A 17,019-nucleotide genomic window follows, 5' to 3' on the forward strand; every position below is an offset into this window, starting at 1 on the left:
ATGCCACATGAAAGAGCCCCTTCACTCATATGATTTTGATTTTTGTCTTTTTGAGATGCTTTGTAATGATTGATTGTGAGAAGAGTCTGGCACTTCCTGCTACTCTGCGGCCATCTTAGCTCTGCCTCTATAATATAAAAGATTTTCGGAATATAAAAACAATATACTCACAATATGATACAATTATAAGGAGTGATGCATATTAGGAAAAACAACAATTTATGACTCCCTTGATAAGTCTTCCACATTCAGAATTACTTAATATTTATAACTGATACATAAACTGTGTGGTTCACCACAACCTATTTCCCTTTTCCCTTATTTTGCTTTTTTTCCAGTACATAACCAGAATAGAATACATGAGATTGAATACCATATTGTAGTTTATTTAATTTTCTTATATAATATCTCTTGATTGTCATGGTTGAATGAAATAACCAGGGTCCAATATGCTGAACATTTATGGCTGCCTCCATTTCCTGATGGGTGTAATGAGGAGGATGTTATAAATTTTGTGGTGGTGACACTGGAATGAAATTGGGATATTGAGTGGATGTACTCCAAATATAAATTATGTAGGGTGACTTGTCACCCTTCTTTCTACCTACTCCTGATTCATTTTTCTTATATATATTGTATGAAAATAACATAAAAGTATAACTCATAGTTGGCACAGGTACATTAAGGTAGGATGTAGAGGGACAGTCTCTTGGGCTCCCATATCTTCCTCCACTCAAGCCAGCTCCTAGCCAGGTCTCATTTTGTCTGGCACAATTATATGGGTAGCTGGGCCCCTCGGCCCCAACTTATAAAATGGATCAGGGCCCATTGGGAATCCAGGATCTGCTGAAGGGGAAGTAACATGGCTACTAACTTTGGGGAATTTGTTGGTGATATCTTCTTTATCTGTTTATTTCCCTTTACTAATAAATACTTATAAATTTAGTATATAGTCTCCAAGATTAATTTTTATTTATTACATATTCTTATCCCAGATTTGATGATAGGAAAGATGTTTTTCCCCTAATATTATCAAAAATGATTGTTTACTATATCCATTTTATTGAGTGATGAATTATTTCTAAGGTACCACATTTTGATTAAATGCTAGTTAATCAAGTTTCTTTTTCAATAAGCTTTCACTTATGTCTTTAAATTTCACTTTCTAGCCTAATCACATAAGATTAAATAAATAACAAAGTTCATGATCATACCATTTATTAATAGTTGAGCCAAAAATGAAAGAAAGACTTAAATATTTATGTACATAGTCAAGATATCCACCTAGTATGGGGAATAGTCATGGGTGCTATAGTAATTAATATGTATACAATAGAAATATCACCCAGATGCATAGAAACTATAAAGATATCAGGGTTGAAATTTATATTTACTAAACTTGAATCTATGGAGTCATTGTCATAGATGCAAAATCTAGGTTCTGATGAAAAAGTCAAGATCTTTTTCAAAACTAACAGTAGTCACTTTAATTGAAGAATATTTACATCACCGTAATCATGTGCCCAAAATGACTCAGAAGACTTGAAATTACATAAAATATAACTTGTATAAAACTTATATAAAATAAAATATTAAAATAATCATAATCAAATAAAAACCCTTTTTCATCTCATTTATTCAATGATATGTGGTCTATCTATGAAAAATGATAATAAAATATTTCATTTTCTCATTTCTATTTTGAACATAGATGATTATATTTAAATTGGTTACTTATCGATTTAGGCCTCATGGTAAAAGGTTTGATTTTTAAATGGATTAGAGACACTTTAATTTTTGTTTATTAAGGAAATGATAGTAAAGCAATAATTTAATACATTATTTTATCCATATGTAAAGATGTGGAGATACTGAAATATGGGTATATCTTATTGAGCCTCTAAAATTCTTGTCCTGCCGGAGGAGTAGTAGGAAGAAAAGATGGAGCTTCATGTAGAATGACTAAACTTGTGATTTACTGGAGAAATAAAACTATATATAACAAGAGATTCATTTTTGTTTTATTTGTAGATGCACAGAAGTGTCTGCAATGCCCTGAAGATCAGCACCCAAGCAAGGAGAGAGATAGATGCCTCCCCAAGACGATAACTTACCTGGCTTATGAAGAACCTCTGGGAATGGTTCTGGCTTCTGCAGCTCTCTGCTTCTCCCTGCTCACTGCTCTAGTCCTTGGAGTCTTTGTGAAGCACAGAGACACCCCCATAGTCAAAGCCAATAACCGCAGTCTCAGCTACACTCTTCTCATTTCCCTCACCCTTTGTTTCCTCTGTTCCTTGCTCTTCATTGGTCTTCCCACTCAAGCCACCTGCCTGCTGAGACAAATCTCATTTGCAGTGGTGTTCACCGTGGCCATTGCTTCTATCTTGGCCAAAACTCTAACTGTGGTTCTGGCCTTTGCGGCCACCAAGCCAGGGAGTGGGCTCCGCAAGTGGCTGGGCTCCACAACGTCTTATCTTCTCATTTGTATCTGTACTCTTATCCAAATGTGTCTCTGTGGCATCTGGCTTGGAACACATGCCCCATTCCTTGAGAGGGATATACACTCCGAGGCTTCCCTCATTGTCATTCAGTGCAATGAGGGATCGCTCTTTTTCTTCTACTCTGTTCTAGGCTACATGGGCTTCCTGGCCTTGGTTAGCTTCATGATGGCCTTTCTGGCAAGGAAACTGCCAGACACTTTCAATGAAGCCAAGTATTTGACTTTTGCCATGTTAGTTTTCTGCAGTGTCTGGATTTCCTTCCTGCCCACATATCAGAGCACTAAGGGAAAGGCCATGGTGGCCGTGGAGATCTTTTCCATCTTACTCTCCAGTGCTGGAATTCTCACTTGTTTCTTTGCTCCCAAATGCTATGTGATCCTTCTGAGGTCAGACAGAAATACTCTGGAGATATTGAAAAACAAAGTTAGTCTCTGAGGAGCAATGTGTTCTCAATCTCTTCCTCACCAATCATAGAGATGCAGCTCTTAATTTCCTAGAGTCTTAAAAAATAGCCTAGCTTGTATACCTTTTATTTTCTGTTGTTATTTCTTTCTTTCTCATTGGAATCAAGTACTATTTTGAATGGAGTCATGTTGCCTGATTTTTTAATAGAGGAAGAATTAAAAGTAGTTATATAGAAATACATTATATGGAGCAGACACCTACAATAGGGATGACAAATATAATTATGGAATAATTAATGAATTTAAAAATATGAAGGCTTGATTTTTAATTCTTGGTTGAGTTTGTATCACATTTCTCCTTATGCATAAGCCTATCCAGGGTTCTGATTTAAAAAGATTTGCAAAGCTGGAAGTCCATTATTTCCCCAATATGTTTATCTCGGTCATATCAGTCATTACATCTATTGGCTATTGTTTGATGAATTGTACATATGGGAGAGATGATTTGTTGACGAATTATGAAGACCCAACTGAATAGGATGATTTTGCATGTATAACAAGCTACAGTAAGCTATTATGCCTTTGATTCCTTTCTATAAATTATTTTATCATATGATGATAATCTCTTATGGACAATCTTTTGCCAAAGCCTAATTGTTCTCTTCCTGTCGTTTCATGAATGATACTTTGAATGTAACACTAGTTGATTGCCATAAGACATAATAAAAATGAGAAAATGATCATGCATCAGAACTTATTCAGTTTTTTCCTTCATTTAAAAATATTTTTTCTGTATATGTCTTGCAATTCAATTTCAGAAGGCTTATTTTATTAGTTTTAAAATCTCAAATTCCAAATTCTCTACTGCTTTACATTTCTTCCATTACCCATTGAAATGACAAGAAACATAAAAATGTTGTTACATGAGAAGTGATTAAAAAGATGCTTCTATTATAATCAAAAGGAAATATTTATAAAAATTCACTGTAGAAAAGAACTTAAAAATTAGAATTGGTGAAATGACAACAAGGTATATAAGATCACTGAAGAATATTATTCTTTTAAAATAAGATTTGGACAAATTGAAGCTAATGACTCCATGAATAATCAAGAAAAAATAAAAGAAGAATGAAAAAAATATGAGAAAATGTCATATTTATCATTAGAAAAGCAACTGACCTGAAAACAATCTTACAGTACAATCATAAGTATACCACATGCCTATGAACCTTGTGGCAGCTTCAAACTTAGACTCTCTATTTTGGATTTCAGCCTTTGCAATTTCCTTAGCAGGGGATGAGTCTAAGGTGAAAGATTTTTCCTTACTTCCTGGGTAAGTGGAGGACATCACATATTTCCTTATTGTACTCCTGAATTCTCTTATTTCAGGTCCCCATGTTCTAGGAGAGAAAATTTTTTAAGACCCATAAGTCTGGGAAAAATTTAAGTCCCTCTGTTTCTGAGTTAAACACATACAATTTTTCCTACCCCGTGACAAAGAGAGTTGAGAACAAGGAACCCAAATAGTTCTGAGGACCAAGAAGAATACCATATATGTATCAATGAAGTTTGTACCTTGGAAAAAGAGATGTCAAAAATTGTTGGCATTCCTTAAAAATGAAGGAGTAGGAGCCAAGATTTCCCTAATTTGAAGCTACATACTAATATTTTGCCAACATCTATTTAGATGGAGGTCAAGTCATTTTGTCCCCCCCCCCCAAATTTTACTCTTTAGAGCAAGAAGTCAAGGATTATGTATTAATCAACTATTTCATGCAAAGTACAGAGCTAGACTCTGTGGATAAAATGGTAGACTGCTTCAATTTGCTAGTAGCTAAATCCTGGACTTGGAATGAAATTGGTCCCAAGAAGCTAATTCAGGGAGGGTCACAAAATGAGTTGATATGACTTATCAACAAAAGAAATAAACTTGAACTTGTTAATGAAAATGGTAATATTATTAAAAATAAATCCTTTTAATAGGTATTTCCTGATAGGATTGGGTTAGAATGACAGCTTTTTAGAGGAAAATAAGGACAAAGAGCATCATTCCATAACTGCATGGGTAAAATATAAGGAGAATGGGTCATATAGTAAGAGTAGCAATAAGTATTGATAAGAAATGAAGTATTAATATGCTCCATGGGAACATTATAATTTTGGGTAAAACTGGAGGTTATGTGGAAGACCTGAGATGTTCTTAACTTGGGAAATTAATGAAAAGACAAAAACCAGAGTCTCCCAAAATGAACAGATATATCCAGATTTTGATCACAAGTCTATGGAGGAAAAACCCACAGTGAAATCATCAATTTATTGGAGTGTTTTAAGTCTTTTCTTTAGTTCCAAAAATACTTGATTCAAAATCAGGACTTGGTGAATGTTTATTTCAGATAAATTCTTTAATCTTGACATTGGCCTGTTGTGAATGAGAGTAAAATGGTCCCTAATTAAAATATGACAATTGTTGTGTGATGTACTTTTCTCTTCTGGATTATGTCCCAATTGCCTCTGGGAGGATGGCCCTATGACCCCACTAGTAACATAGCAGGCAGATTTATGAAAAATGAGATTTATCAGAGAGGTGGAGTCAAGATGGCTGCTTAGAGGCAGCAAAAATTCAGACCTCTATAAACCCTTCCTCACCAATCAAAAATATAGTGCTTCCAGTGGATTGAAAACCAAATCTAACAACAAGTGTTAAATTTATTTTGTGTTTGAGACTGAAATATATTAATTAGGTGGTCACCAGGGATTTAATTTCTAAATTCCAAAATGAATTACTAAAGTAAATGAATTTATGGTAATTTGTTTATAATAAAGGGAAGATAATAAGGAAGAAAGAAAAGGAGAGAGAGAGAAAAAGAGAGAGGGGTAGAGATCTCTGGCTTCTACTGATATCAGTTAGAATTTCTAAGCCCCAACCAAGGGGAAAAAAAAAATCTCAAGATGATGGGCCTTTTCTCCTCTGAGAAAGGCAGGGTCACTAAATCAGCCTTTCACTCACCAATGGTGACCATCTAAATGGAAAGAAGTCTGGGTGTCTGTTTTCTGGTCACTCCTCAAGTGTCTGTCTTCCAGTCTCTCCTCCAAGCCAAAGAGCTCTTCAATCTCCTTGAATTGTATATATCTTTTATTCTGGCCTTTTGCCCTCTTTTTTAAAGATTTTTTTCTCTTGTGTCACCTCCCCTAAACTTCATGTCTACAAATCACAGCAGACAGTTTTCTCTAGGACTGTCCACTCTTTAATTCACACCTTCTTTGGTTAGATTATACCTTTTAGGCTACTTAACACCTTTCTGGTTATTTCACCTTCTGAAGTTACTTAACACCTTTTTGTAGTTAAAATGGGTAGATCTACTTAAAATACTGAGTTACCACCTTTTTGTAGATTAAAATCTAAAAATAGATTGTGGATTACAATTCAATCTTCCCAATAAAGGAAAAGCCAAGTACCTTCATTTTTATAATCAGGGGATTACAATTTAATCTTCACCTCAAGGAAGAGCTAAGTATCTTCATTGTTACAATCAGGAGAGAGCTAAATCCAATCTTCACACAAGAAAGAGCTAGAGAACCCTGCTCCTGGACCCAACTTAAAAGGTACACCCCCCAAAAACCTGAACTCCAGGACATGCAGGTTTAAGGAGAAGGAAGAAGGAAGGTCCCAGGACCCCTCCCCCACCTACAGTGCTGATCCTCCTGTGGTGGCTAGAATCTCTGGGTGGGCAAGGACACTAGTCTGGAGGGAGAATCTTGCTGGCAAAGCTATGCCAGTTTCTGGCATAAACTTTTAATGAATCCACATAACTACAGCATTCTGGTGTTCTGTAATGTCTGTGTTTCCTTCCCACCCATATAGCAGAGCACCAAGATGAAGGCCCTGGTGAACATGGAGGTTTTTTCCATTTTGTTCTCTAATAAAGCTTTTTATTAGGAATATTTTAAAGAAAACAAACTGTAAAGATTAAAAATTTAGGGGGAACTGAGGCAAGGTGGAAATTAGTTTCTTTCTGCAAGGAGTATTATTTTTAGAGTTTTATTAAGGGTTGAGAATTTAAGAAAATACAAGTCAGAAAGGCATGTTCTAGGTGGGCCAAGAGGCCCAATTCAATTTCACTCACATCATGAGAGACGCGTCTGCTCCAAAGTAGAAGTAGAAAAGAAGTCCTAGAAGCCTTAAAATCAGGTTAAATACCCCATCTCACTCTCGGCCCTGGTGAGGTTACAAGGCATTTTGGGAAGTGAGAAAGGACTTCTGGGGAATGGAGTCCAGAGTTCAAATCTCCCTTTTTACAATACTTAGGAGAGTCTGAAGCCAGTTTTAGAAACTTTCTCCATTTGAAATGTTTTTGAAATGATACTATTTATTCACCCATTTCACCCTGGTGGGCAGAAAGCATGGGGCCCATCTCTTTTGTTGCTGTGATATCCTTGAATGTCTCTATGGGCTCAAAGCCATTCAATGGGAACTATATTGATGTTCCTTCTCTTCTAAGAATTGGACAGAGCCATTTTTCTATATTTAATGCTGACCTGGGCTGACAAAGTGCCTGTCTCTGGTTTATTCATGATTAATCAATTAAGACAAGATTTATTGTATTTTCCAAAATTTTAAGGAAAGGACTGTTGTAAGTCTTAAGGCTGAAATTGTCCCTGCCATTTTCCCATTTAACTGTATCCACTCCTCATTCAAAGGCATTTCCCATATATTCAGCTGCGCCTTTCATATCATAGAACTATCAGAGTTCATTAGTTTCAACTTTGGTGAGATAAAACCTGAAACAAACTCTTCTGGTTTCCTATTTTTCAGAAAGAAGATCAACTCAAAATGGCTTTTACATTTTATTTAATTCATTTTTTACATAATTTATTTCCCCTATTATATTTAATAACAATTTCAGCATGTGATTTCTGACATAAGTCTGACATTTTCTCCCTCCCTTCCTTGCCTCTCCCCTTTCAGAGGTGGTAATCAATCTGATCTGAGACATACCTGTATTATTAGGCAAAATATCCTTCCATATTGGTCACTGTTGTAAGAAAATACTTATATTAAACCAAAATCCCCAAATAAAAACATCAATAAACTAAAATGAAAAAATAGTATGCTTGGATCTGGATTCTGACTCCAGCAGTTTTCATGTGTAAACCTCAAAATTCCTTAGACTTATAAATGTTGGAAATTTCATCATTGGGATATTTCATACTTGGAAAATTTCTTACTGATAGTCTATTGGAATGTGAACCCCATTGGCATGGGAGGTTCCTTCTCTTCCCTTCTTAAGATTACTTTAGGACAGAAACCTTTGCTGAACAATGGAAAGGTCTTTGACCTATGCTTAAGCATAGAACAGGAATTTCTTTGAGTCATGATTGATTTTAGAATTGATACAATGGAGATACTTGGAATCAATCTCCACCCTATTCAGTCCTAACAGGATTGAGTAAGGGCTGCAGCCTAGATCAAAATTTAATTATTCCAATCTCTACCCTACTCAGGTTAACAGGATTTAGAAAGGGCTGTAGCAAAGGAGCAAAGATTTAATCATTTGAAAATATGACCTTCAACAGACATGTGCAAAGCCTCTGGGCGGTCCTGGGTTAAGCTAGAGCCTCCATTGGCACAGGGAAATTGATGGACAGTGATTGGTAGATGTGAGAACTGAGGGGAGGCAACTTGGATGGTTTCCTTAAAGATCAGGGGGGTCTGAAGACTCGGGGGGTGGTTGCGGAGTTGGCCGGAGTGGTTGCAGTGTGCTCTGAGAAGCTTGCTCTGAAGGAAGCTGAAGGTGGGGGCCTCTGAGACTGTTTCTCCATTTTGGTCACGTGATTAATAGGGACTGATCTCTTTTCTTTGCCCCAGCTATCCAAGGGCTTGGGCCTTTTGGCCCAGCCTAAACAGAAGGGGTATTTAAGCCCTATTCCCTTCTCTCCCTTTTTCTCTCTCTCTCTCTCTAATTCCTTTCTTACTCCTATTGTAATTAAACTCCATAAAAGGTTTACTGCTGACTTGAGTTTTCATTTAGGAATTACATAGCTGAATTCCTTGGCGACCTTAAATTAATATATATCAGTCTTTAAAAGTGATTTCCTTGTCACACATGCCCCTTTAAGTGAGAGAATTTATCCTCTTCTGTCTCTTCCTTCCCTTTTCTGACAATGCAATCTTCTTTTTCACCCCTTGATTTCTTTGAATAAAATGCCATCTTAATCAAATTATTACTGCAACATCAATCTATGTATATTCCTCCTCACTGCCTTCACAATGATAACAAGTTTAAGATAAGAATATTTTTCCACATAGTAAGAGAAGTAGTTTGACCATCTTGGATCTCTAAATTTTGTCTTTTTTGTTAATCTTTTTTTATGTTTCTTTTGAGAACTGTTAGGTCTAGTGTTTTCATCAGAAATGCATAAAATTTCTTTTAAAAAATTAAATTATATAGTCAATTTAGAACATTATTCCTTGGTTACAAGAATCACATTATTTCCCTCCCTCCCCTTCCACCACACTTCCAGCAGAAGATGTGCAATTTCATTGGTTATCACCTGTGTCCTTGATCAGAACCTATTTCCATATTTTTGGTGTTTGTTTTAGAATGTTCATTTAGAGTCTATATCCCCAGCCATATCCCCTTGACCCATGACTTTGAGCATTTGTTTTTCTTCTGTGTTTCTTCTCCTACAGTTTGACTCTGAATGTGGATAATGTTTTTTCTCATAGATTCCTCCAAGGTGTTCAGTATCACTCCATTGTCGTTGATGGAGAAGTTTATTACATTCGATTGTACCACAGTATATTCGTCTCTGTTTACAATGTTCTGGCTCTGCTCCTTTGGCTCTGCATTAATTCCTGGAGGTCGTTCCAGTCTCCATGGAATTCCTCCAGTTCATTATTCCTTTGAGCACAATAGTATTCCATCACCAACATATACCACAATTTGTTCAGCCATTCCCCAATTGAAGGGCATCCCCTCATTTTCCATTTTTTTCCCAACACAAAGAGCACAGCCATGAATATTTTTGTACATATCTTTTTCCTTATTATCTCGTTGGGATTCAAACCCAGCAGTGCTATGGCAGGATCAAAGGGCAGACAGTCTTTTAGTGTCCATTGGGCATAATTCCAAATTGCTCTGCAGATGGTTGGATTAATTCACAACTCCATCAGCAATGCATTAATGTCCCAACTTTGCCACATCCCCTCTAGCATTCATGAATTTTCTTTGCTGTCATGTTAGCCAGTCTGCTTATGTGTGAGATGATACCTCAGAGATGTTTTGATTTGCATTTCTCTGATTATAAGAGATTTAGAACACTTTTTCATGTGCTTATTAAAAGTTTTGATTTCATTAACTGAAAATTGCCTATTCATGTCTCTTGCCCATGTGTCAACTGGAGAATGGCTTGATTTTTTTGTACAATTGGTTTAGCTTTTTATAAATTTGAGTAATTAGACCTTTTTCAGAGGTTTTTGTTATGAAGATTTTTTCCCCAATTTGTTGCTTCTCTTCTAATTTTGTTTGCATTTGTTTTGTTTATACAAAACCTTTTTAATTTGATGTAATCAAAATTATGGATTTTATGTTTTGTGATTTTTTTCTAGCTCTTGCTTAGTTTTAAAATCTTTACTTTCCCAAAGATCTGACATGTATACTATTCTGTGTTCACCTAATTTGCTTATAGCTTCCTTCTTTATATTCAAGTCTTTCAGCCATTCTGAGTTTATCTTGGTGTAGGGTGTGAGGTGTTGAACCAAACTTAATCTCTCCCATTCTGTCTTCCAATTTTCCTAGCAGTTTTTATGAAATAGTGGGTTTTGGTCCTGAAAGCTGCAATCTTTGGGCTTGTCATAGACTGTCTTGCTGAGGTCACTTACACCAAGTCTGTTCCACTGATCCCCCTTTCTGTCTTTTAGCCCATACCAAATTGTTTTGATGATCACTGCTTTATAGTATAGTTAGGAATGTTTAAAAATCTTTTGTTTTATTGAATGATCATTTTCCTCTGATAGAATATACTCAATTTTACTGAGTCAATGATTCTTGGTTGGAAACCTAGTCTTTTGTTTTCCAGAATATCATACTCCAAGACTTCTGATCTTTAATGTGGAAACTGCTAAATCTTTAGTAATCCTAATTGTGACTCTATTATATTTGAATTCTCTTTTTCTAATTGCACTATTTTTCCTTTGGCATGAGAACTCTGGAATTTGGTGCTGGCATTCCTGAAAGATGTCATGGAGGGATTTATTTCAGGAGCTAATTGCTGAATTATTTCAAATTCCATTTCATCATAATGCTAAAAAGTATAGGTGAATTTTTCTTTTAAAATAATTTTTATATATGTATATAATATAATATTAATAAAATAAATTCTTTTAATATGATATCTTTTATTTTTATCATTGCTTTGAGATTGCCCATTGTTTCTTAAATTATCTATTGTTATAAGGGGTATTGACCCTTATTAATTATTGGTATTGTTATTACCAATAGTTGATAGTGATATGGATGGGCTCTTTAGTTGATCTGGGGTTTTTCAGTTGAGGAAAAATGGCTGCTCAAGTAGTTGAAGAAAAACTCCTGTTCAGGTCAGTTATATATAACCGTATTTATTATAAATATTAAAAGGTTGTATAAAAGGGAAAGTAAAAGGAAAAATAGGTATTGATAAGAAAATATTTCCTATAACTAATAAATTCTAAATGATTCCCCAAACTTATCTTTCTCACTATTGAAGATCACCAAGAGTGATCCTTCTTATTCTATACTATCTAACTAAATTCCCCAAATATCCATCTTTCTATCAAAAAACTAGAATATAATTTTTGTAAACAAAATAGAATAAACTGGATTTCTTCTCTCATCTCAGATATAACACAGGACTGTCCGGCTGTCAGTATTTTTGTCAGTATTTTTTCCACAGACACTTTCACTCAACTATAATACTCTACTCCCACCTGCTGGTGAACATGAAGGCAGCATCACTCCTGTCTGCTAAGATGTTTCAAGAAAAAACAAGCAGATTTTTTTCAACTCATAGAGCAGCCTCCTTGAACTACCTTCCTTAGTGAGGAAAGTCCAAAGAGTGAATTCTTGGTCCAATTCCTTTCCGAAGGCTCCGTGGGATCATTTTCTTCCCATCATATCTCCTTGAGATTCTGCTCTGTCTTAAAGAAATCTAGCTCATTCAAACTCATCTCTCAAGTCATGTATTACCTAACCTATCAATAATCCTTTTTTGCTTACTTAATTAACAGATACTCATAACACTCTCCTTGATCTATTTTCCAGGTCACTTTTTTAATGAGATATTTTATGTATTATTCTATTTTTCAATTTTTTCTTTTCTTTTATTGTTTTTTCATGTCTCATGAACTTGATAGTGTCTACTTGCCTAATTCTATTTTTTAATTTTGAAGGAATTATTTTCTTCCATAAGCTTTCAAACTGCATTTATCATTTGACCAGTCCTACTTTTTTTTTAAACCCTTACCTTCTGTCTTGGAGTCAATACTGTGTATTGGCTCCAAGGCAGAAGAGTGGTAAGGGCTAGGCAATGGGGGTCAAGTGACTTGCCCAGGGTCACACAGCTAGGAAGTGGCTGAGGCCGGATTTGAACCTTGGACCTCCCATCTCTAGGGCTGGCTCTTAATCCACTGAGCTACCCAGCTGCCCCCCAGTCCTACTTTTTAAGACACTCTGTTCTTCACTGGATTTTTAAATTTCAATTTTATTTGACCCTTTTTAAGGAGTATTTTTCTTCTTGCATCTCTTTAATTTTGCTTATTCATTTTTCCTCTACCTCTCCTATCATATTTTTGACATCTGATTAAGTTCTTTCAGTGTTAGTTTTGCATGTAGCTGCTTTCATCCCCTTCTGAATTTGTGCCTTTATCTTCTTTGACACCAGAATCTTTTTCTATGGTATAAGAGTGAATTAGCTAATCTGTTTAATTAAGAATAGATTTTAGTCAGAAGTAAGGTTTTAGCATAGAGAGAGCTATAAATTCTACTGGCAGCCTTTAAGGGAGAAAAGAATTTCGTGTAGGTCAGTGTAAGGGGTAAAATTAAGGGTTATTGACTGAATACATTATACTAGTGGTTGACAGGGATTAATTCAATCCCAATAAAATACTCAAATCAGTTTGGGATTTTTATGGTTTTTAATTACAATAGAGGGAAGAAATTAAGAAGAAGAAGAGAGAGAAAAGGATATAATATTTCCCCAACCTAGCCTAAGCCAAGAGAAGTTCAGAGAACTCAGTCACAAGGCCACCTCAGAAGATTAAAACTAACTTCACTTCCAACCACAAGGTCTACTCTGAGATGATGGACTTCCTAAAAGGATAATGCTTTAGAAGGTTAAGGAATGGAGGAATCAGTCTAACCACTCACCCAGGATTCTTATGGAAAATGCCTCACTGAACCCATGCTACAGAGCTTCTCCATTCACCTCACCAGCAAGCTACAACCCCCAAACCACTAAGACATCCAGCACGCTGCCACGAGCCACACGAACCAGAAAGAGAGTCACATCTCTGCAAGAGAGATCCGGAGAGAGGAAGTGACATGAAATATATAGACAGTTCTTTACATCATTTCCTGCATCTCACATATACCAATGGTAGCTTAAGCTTCACTGAGGACAGCCCAGGGGGCCTGTCAATTGTTTTTGATTTGTCATTTGCTAGCACATGTCTGCATAGGCCCCCTTCCTCAAAATCTTTAAATAGGGGTATAGACATTCCTGGATGCTAGGATTTTAAAGACTAATCAGGGTGGAGAAAATCTAACATTCACATCAGAGAGATAGAATTCCCAGAACCCCTAAAGAGAGGATGGCTACAATGAGAAAGTTTGACTCTTTCTCCGGCAAAGAGAGAAGCGGACAGCAGGTGGCGCCGGTCTCCTCAGACAGAAGACTGTCCAGTTCACAGACTGTTGACAGCCTCCTGTGCTCTGCCAGAAGAATGAACTTTTGTTTTGATCAATAGTGGAAAAGTTGCTGCAGGAGTTTTATTTTAAGTTAAGAAACTCTAACTGAAAATTTGCTTTTAGAATTTTAGAATAGGTTAGTAAGACAGAAATTATTTACAGATAGTTAGGAAGTCAGGTTAGATCTAAATTCATTCAGACATGAAGACTTCCCTTGTGGGAAATAATTGGGATCAGGGTATTAGTTGGAACTTTGTAGTTTAAGGAAATACATCTACCAATAATCAATATGCTCACTACCTTTCCTTTTCCTTCTCCTTTCCCTGCAATCTTTAGAGTTAAATAAACAGGTTTTCTATATCTTGTCTCCAGCAAATTTCCTCAGCTGTAAATCCATTTGATTATCTCAAGGGACAACAATGGAATCTCCTAATAAGTAATAGCCTACCAATAAGTATCAATACCAATCAATATCAGGATCAATATTCCTCATAACCATGGTTAGGTGTTGTTTTAAAAATATTTCCCCAATATTTTTCTTGACTTTTATTTTCATTTTAGAGATGGGCTCTGTTCTTATACTAGAGGGATCACTCCCTTAAACTTCAGTTTTAACTCACTGCTACCCTCCGCTTTAGTTCCTTTTCCCTGCAAGTTTCAGTTCTTCTAAGGTGTCATGAAAGCTTGTGGACTGGGAGCTCTGAAAGCCACTTCCCACTGCTGAGTCCATCTACCTCAAGTTCCACTGATGGCTTATGGGCTTTAGAGCTTATGAGTTAAACTTCTAATGGGGGTCAGGATTTTGCCATTCATTTGGGCAGTGACTTTAGGGCTTGCTGTGGGCTTAAACAGATTTTTTATTTTAAAAATATTTTAAAAATATTTTCTTTTATTAAAAAAATCAATATAGTATAAAAATACAGAAGACCACATTTTGTCTATAGGTCCTCACTTGAACCCTTGTTCTTATCTTTTGTCAACATCTACTTTAGACTGAAGTCTCTTAGATTTAAAATAGTTTTGAGCATTAAATAGTTGTAGATAAGAGAGTGGGAGCCATAAAATGTGATAATTAAAATGTTTAGGAGCAAGGGAAATATATATATATATCAATTATGACTGCTGAAATATGTTTTCTACTGTGTCTTGATTTTATATAAATATAAGATGGTCACCAGGGAATATATTCCCAATTTATGAATATGCCCATGCCAACTGGGTTTTATAGAGAAATTTAATTTATAATACACTGATTAATCACTAGAAAAAGAGAGAAAGTAAGAAAGGAATAAGAATGAAGGGCCTCAAGCCAATAAGGCCTAGACCTCAGTCCTAAGAGATAAATCAGTCAGTTGGTTTTATCACTCACCCAAGATCTCTCTAGGTAAGGTTTCTCATGCCAACCTCAGGCTCCATCTTCAAGAGAGCCTCCTTTCAAGAAATGTTTCCAGAGAATTCTCCTCCTGACTCCTCCTGAGTTCTCCTTCCACAGCCTCCATCAAGATCTCTCCAGGAGCTCTCCCTCCAGGACCTCTCTCCTCTCAGACCTCCTTCAGAGCATCAACCCTCCCCTCAGAGCATCCACTTCCTCAGAGCATCAATCTCCTCTGTCCTCAGATCCCGCTATCTTTAAGCCAAAAATCTCTGTTCCCTCCCCTCAGTTCTCCCATCTACCAATCACTGTCAATCTCTCCCCTCTGCCAATGGTGGCTCTAGCTTAACCCAGGACCGTCCAGAGGTCTGCCCCCTTTGCACATGTCTGTTGAAGGTCATATTCTCAAATAATTAAATCTTGATCTTTGCTGCAGCCCTTCCTAAATGCTGTTACTCTGAGTAGGGTGGAGATTGTAGTTTCCAAGACCTAGTTCTGTCGTTAGAAGTATCTCTATTGTATCAATTCTAAAATCAATCATGACTCAAAGAACTTCCTGTTCTATGCTTAAGCATAGGTCAAAGCCCTTTCCATTGTTTAGCAAAAGGTTTCTGTCCTAAAGTAGTCTTAAGTAGGGAGGAGAAGGATCCTCCCATGCCAAGGAGTTTCATATTCCAATAGAGTTCTTACTATCAGTAGGAAATTTTTTCAAGTATGAAATTTCCCAATGGGGAAGTTTCCAACATTCATAAGTCTAAGAGATTTTAAGGTTTATAAGTCAAATCATTTTGTTATCTCTCAATGTTGCTCTTCAGAGAAAGACATCAACCTGCATTTAATTGTCAAATATTGTGTGCAAAGCCCTGAGCTAGCACTGTGGATAAAACCATAGTTCATGCTCTACTTTAACTGTAGCTAATTTTGGGTTTGGAATGAAATTGTTCTGAAGTAGTTAATTCAGGCAGTGTCCCAACCCTGACTTGATGAAACATTGCAAAGTCAACTCCAAGTCCTTTATCAAAAGGGTGAAATTTTAAAAACAAATTGTTGCTTTAATCGTTGTTACCAGATGGGAGTTTATAATAACGAAGGCTTATTATTAAGGAAACCAGGGTAGTCATCATTCCTTATATGTACGGGTAAAATACAAGAAGGATGGATGACATGGAAAATATTGGCCTTAAGTGATGAAACATTATTGTGCTAAATTGTTAAATTTATGTTTTTCAGCAAAATTAGGGAATTTCTTCAGGACAAGTGGTGGCACCACATTGGAAAATCAGGGGGAAGACTGAGATAAGACTCTCCCAGAATGGGCAGGTATATTTGGGTTGTGATCAAAATCTATGGAGGAAAAATCCACAGCGAAGAGACGGTCATGTTCTTGGAGTGTTGTGAATCTTGACTTTAGTGTTAACAAAAACTTGACACAGAATCAGGATCTGATGAATTCCTGGAAGCAAAAATATGCCTTAAATATATCCTGTTCTGTTTACCTTTTGCCTTTGTCATAAAGAGACCCTTGATTAATGGCTTACAATATGATTTCCCAATTGTGAGGGCCTGAGCAAAACTTGAGTATTTATTAGAAAAGAAAAAAATTTGATGACAAAGAATATGTCTATAGATGCATTAACAAAGACCCTCAGTCACCTAAGACTCCCTTGCTCCTTGGCTCCTTATAAACTTTGGGTGTTTGCCATGGCCTTGGATAAACTGGGGCTCTTTGTCTAGATTACTTGTGATCTTGCTGTTTCAGTTTTCTTTTTCTGAGTACCAGATGGAGAAGCATACTTGTC

General features: G+C 36.2%; 1 protein-coding gene and 1 pseudogene across 2 annotated transcripts in view; both read left to right on the top strand.

Annotated features, from left to right (window-relative positions):
• The window catches only part of VN2R650 (vomeronasal 2 receptor 650), a 103,962-nt gene extending 101,026 nt beyond the window's left edge, over nucleotides 1–2,936 (top strand). For both annotated transcript variants that reach the window (NM_001102434.1, XM_016422773.2), the window contains 1 exon segment: nucleotides 2,032–2,936. In NM_001102434.1, coding sequence (NP_001095904.1) covers nucleotides 2,032–2,936 — 905 coding nt within the window.
• Nucleotides 6,717–6,836, top strand: VN2R649P (vomeronasal 2 receptor 649 pseudogene; annotated as a pseudogene).

The sequence above is a fragment of the Monodelphis domestica genome, chromosome 6, assembly GCF_027887165.1.
Source record: "Monodelphis domestica isolate mMonDom1 chromosome 6, mMonDom1.pri, whole genome shotgun sequence".
NCBI lineage: Eukaryota > Metazoa > Chordata > Mammalia > Didelphimorphia > Didelphidae > Monodelphis > Monodelphis domestica.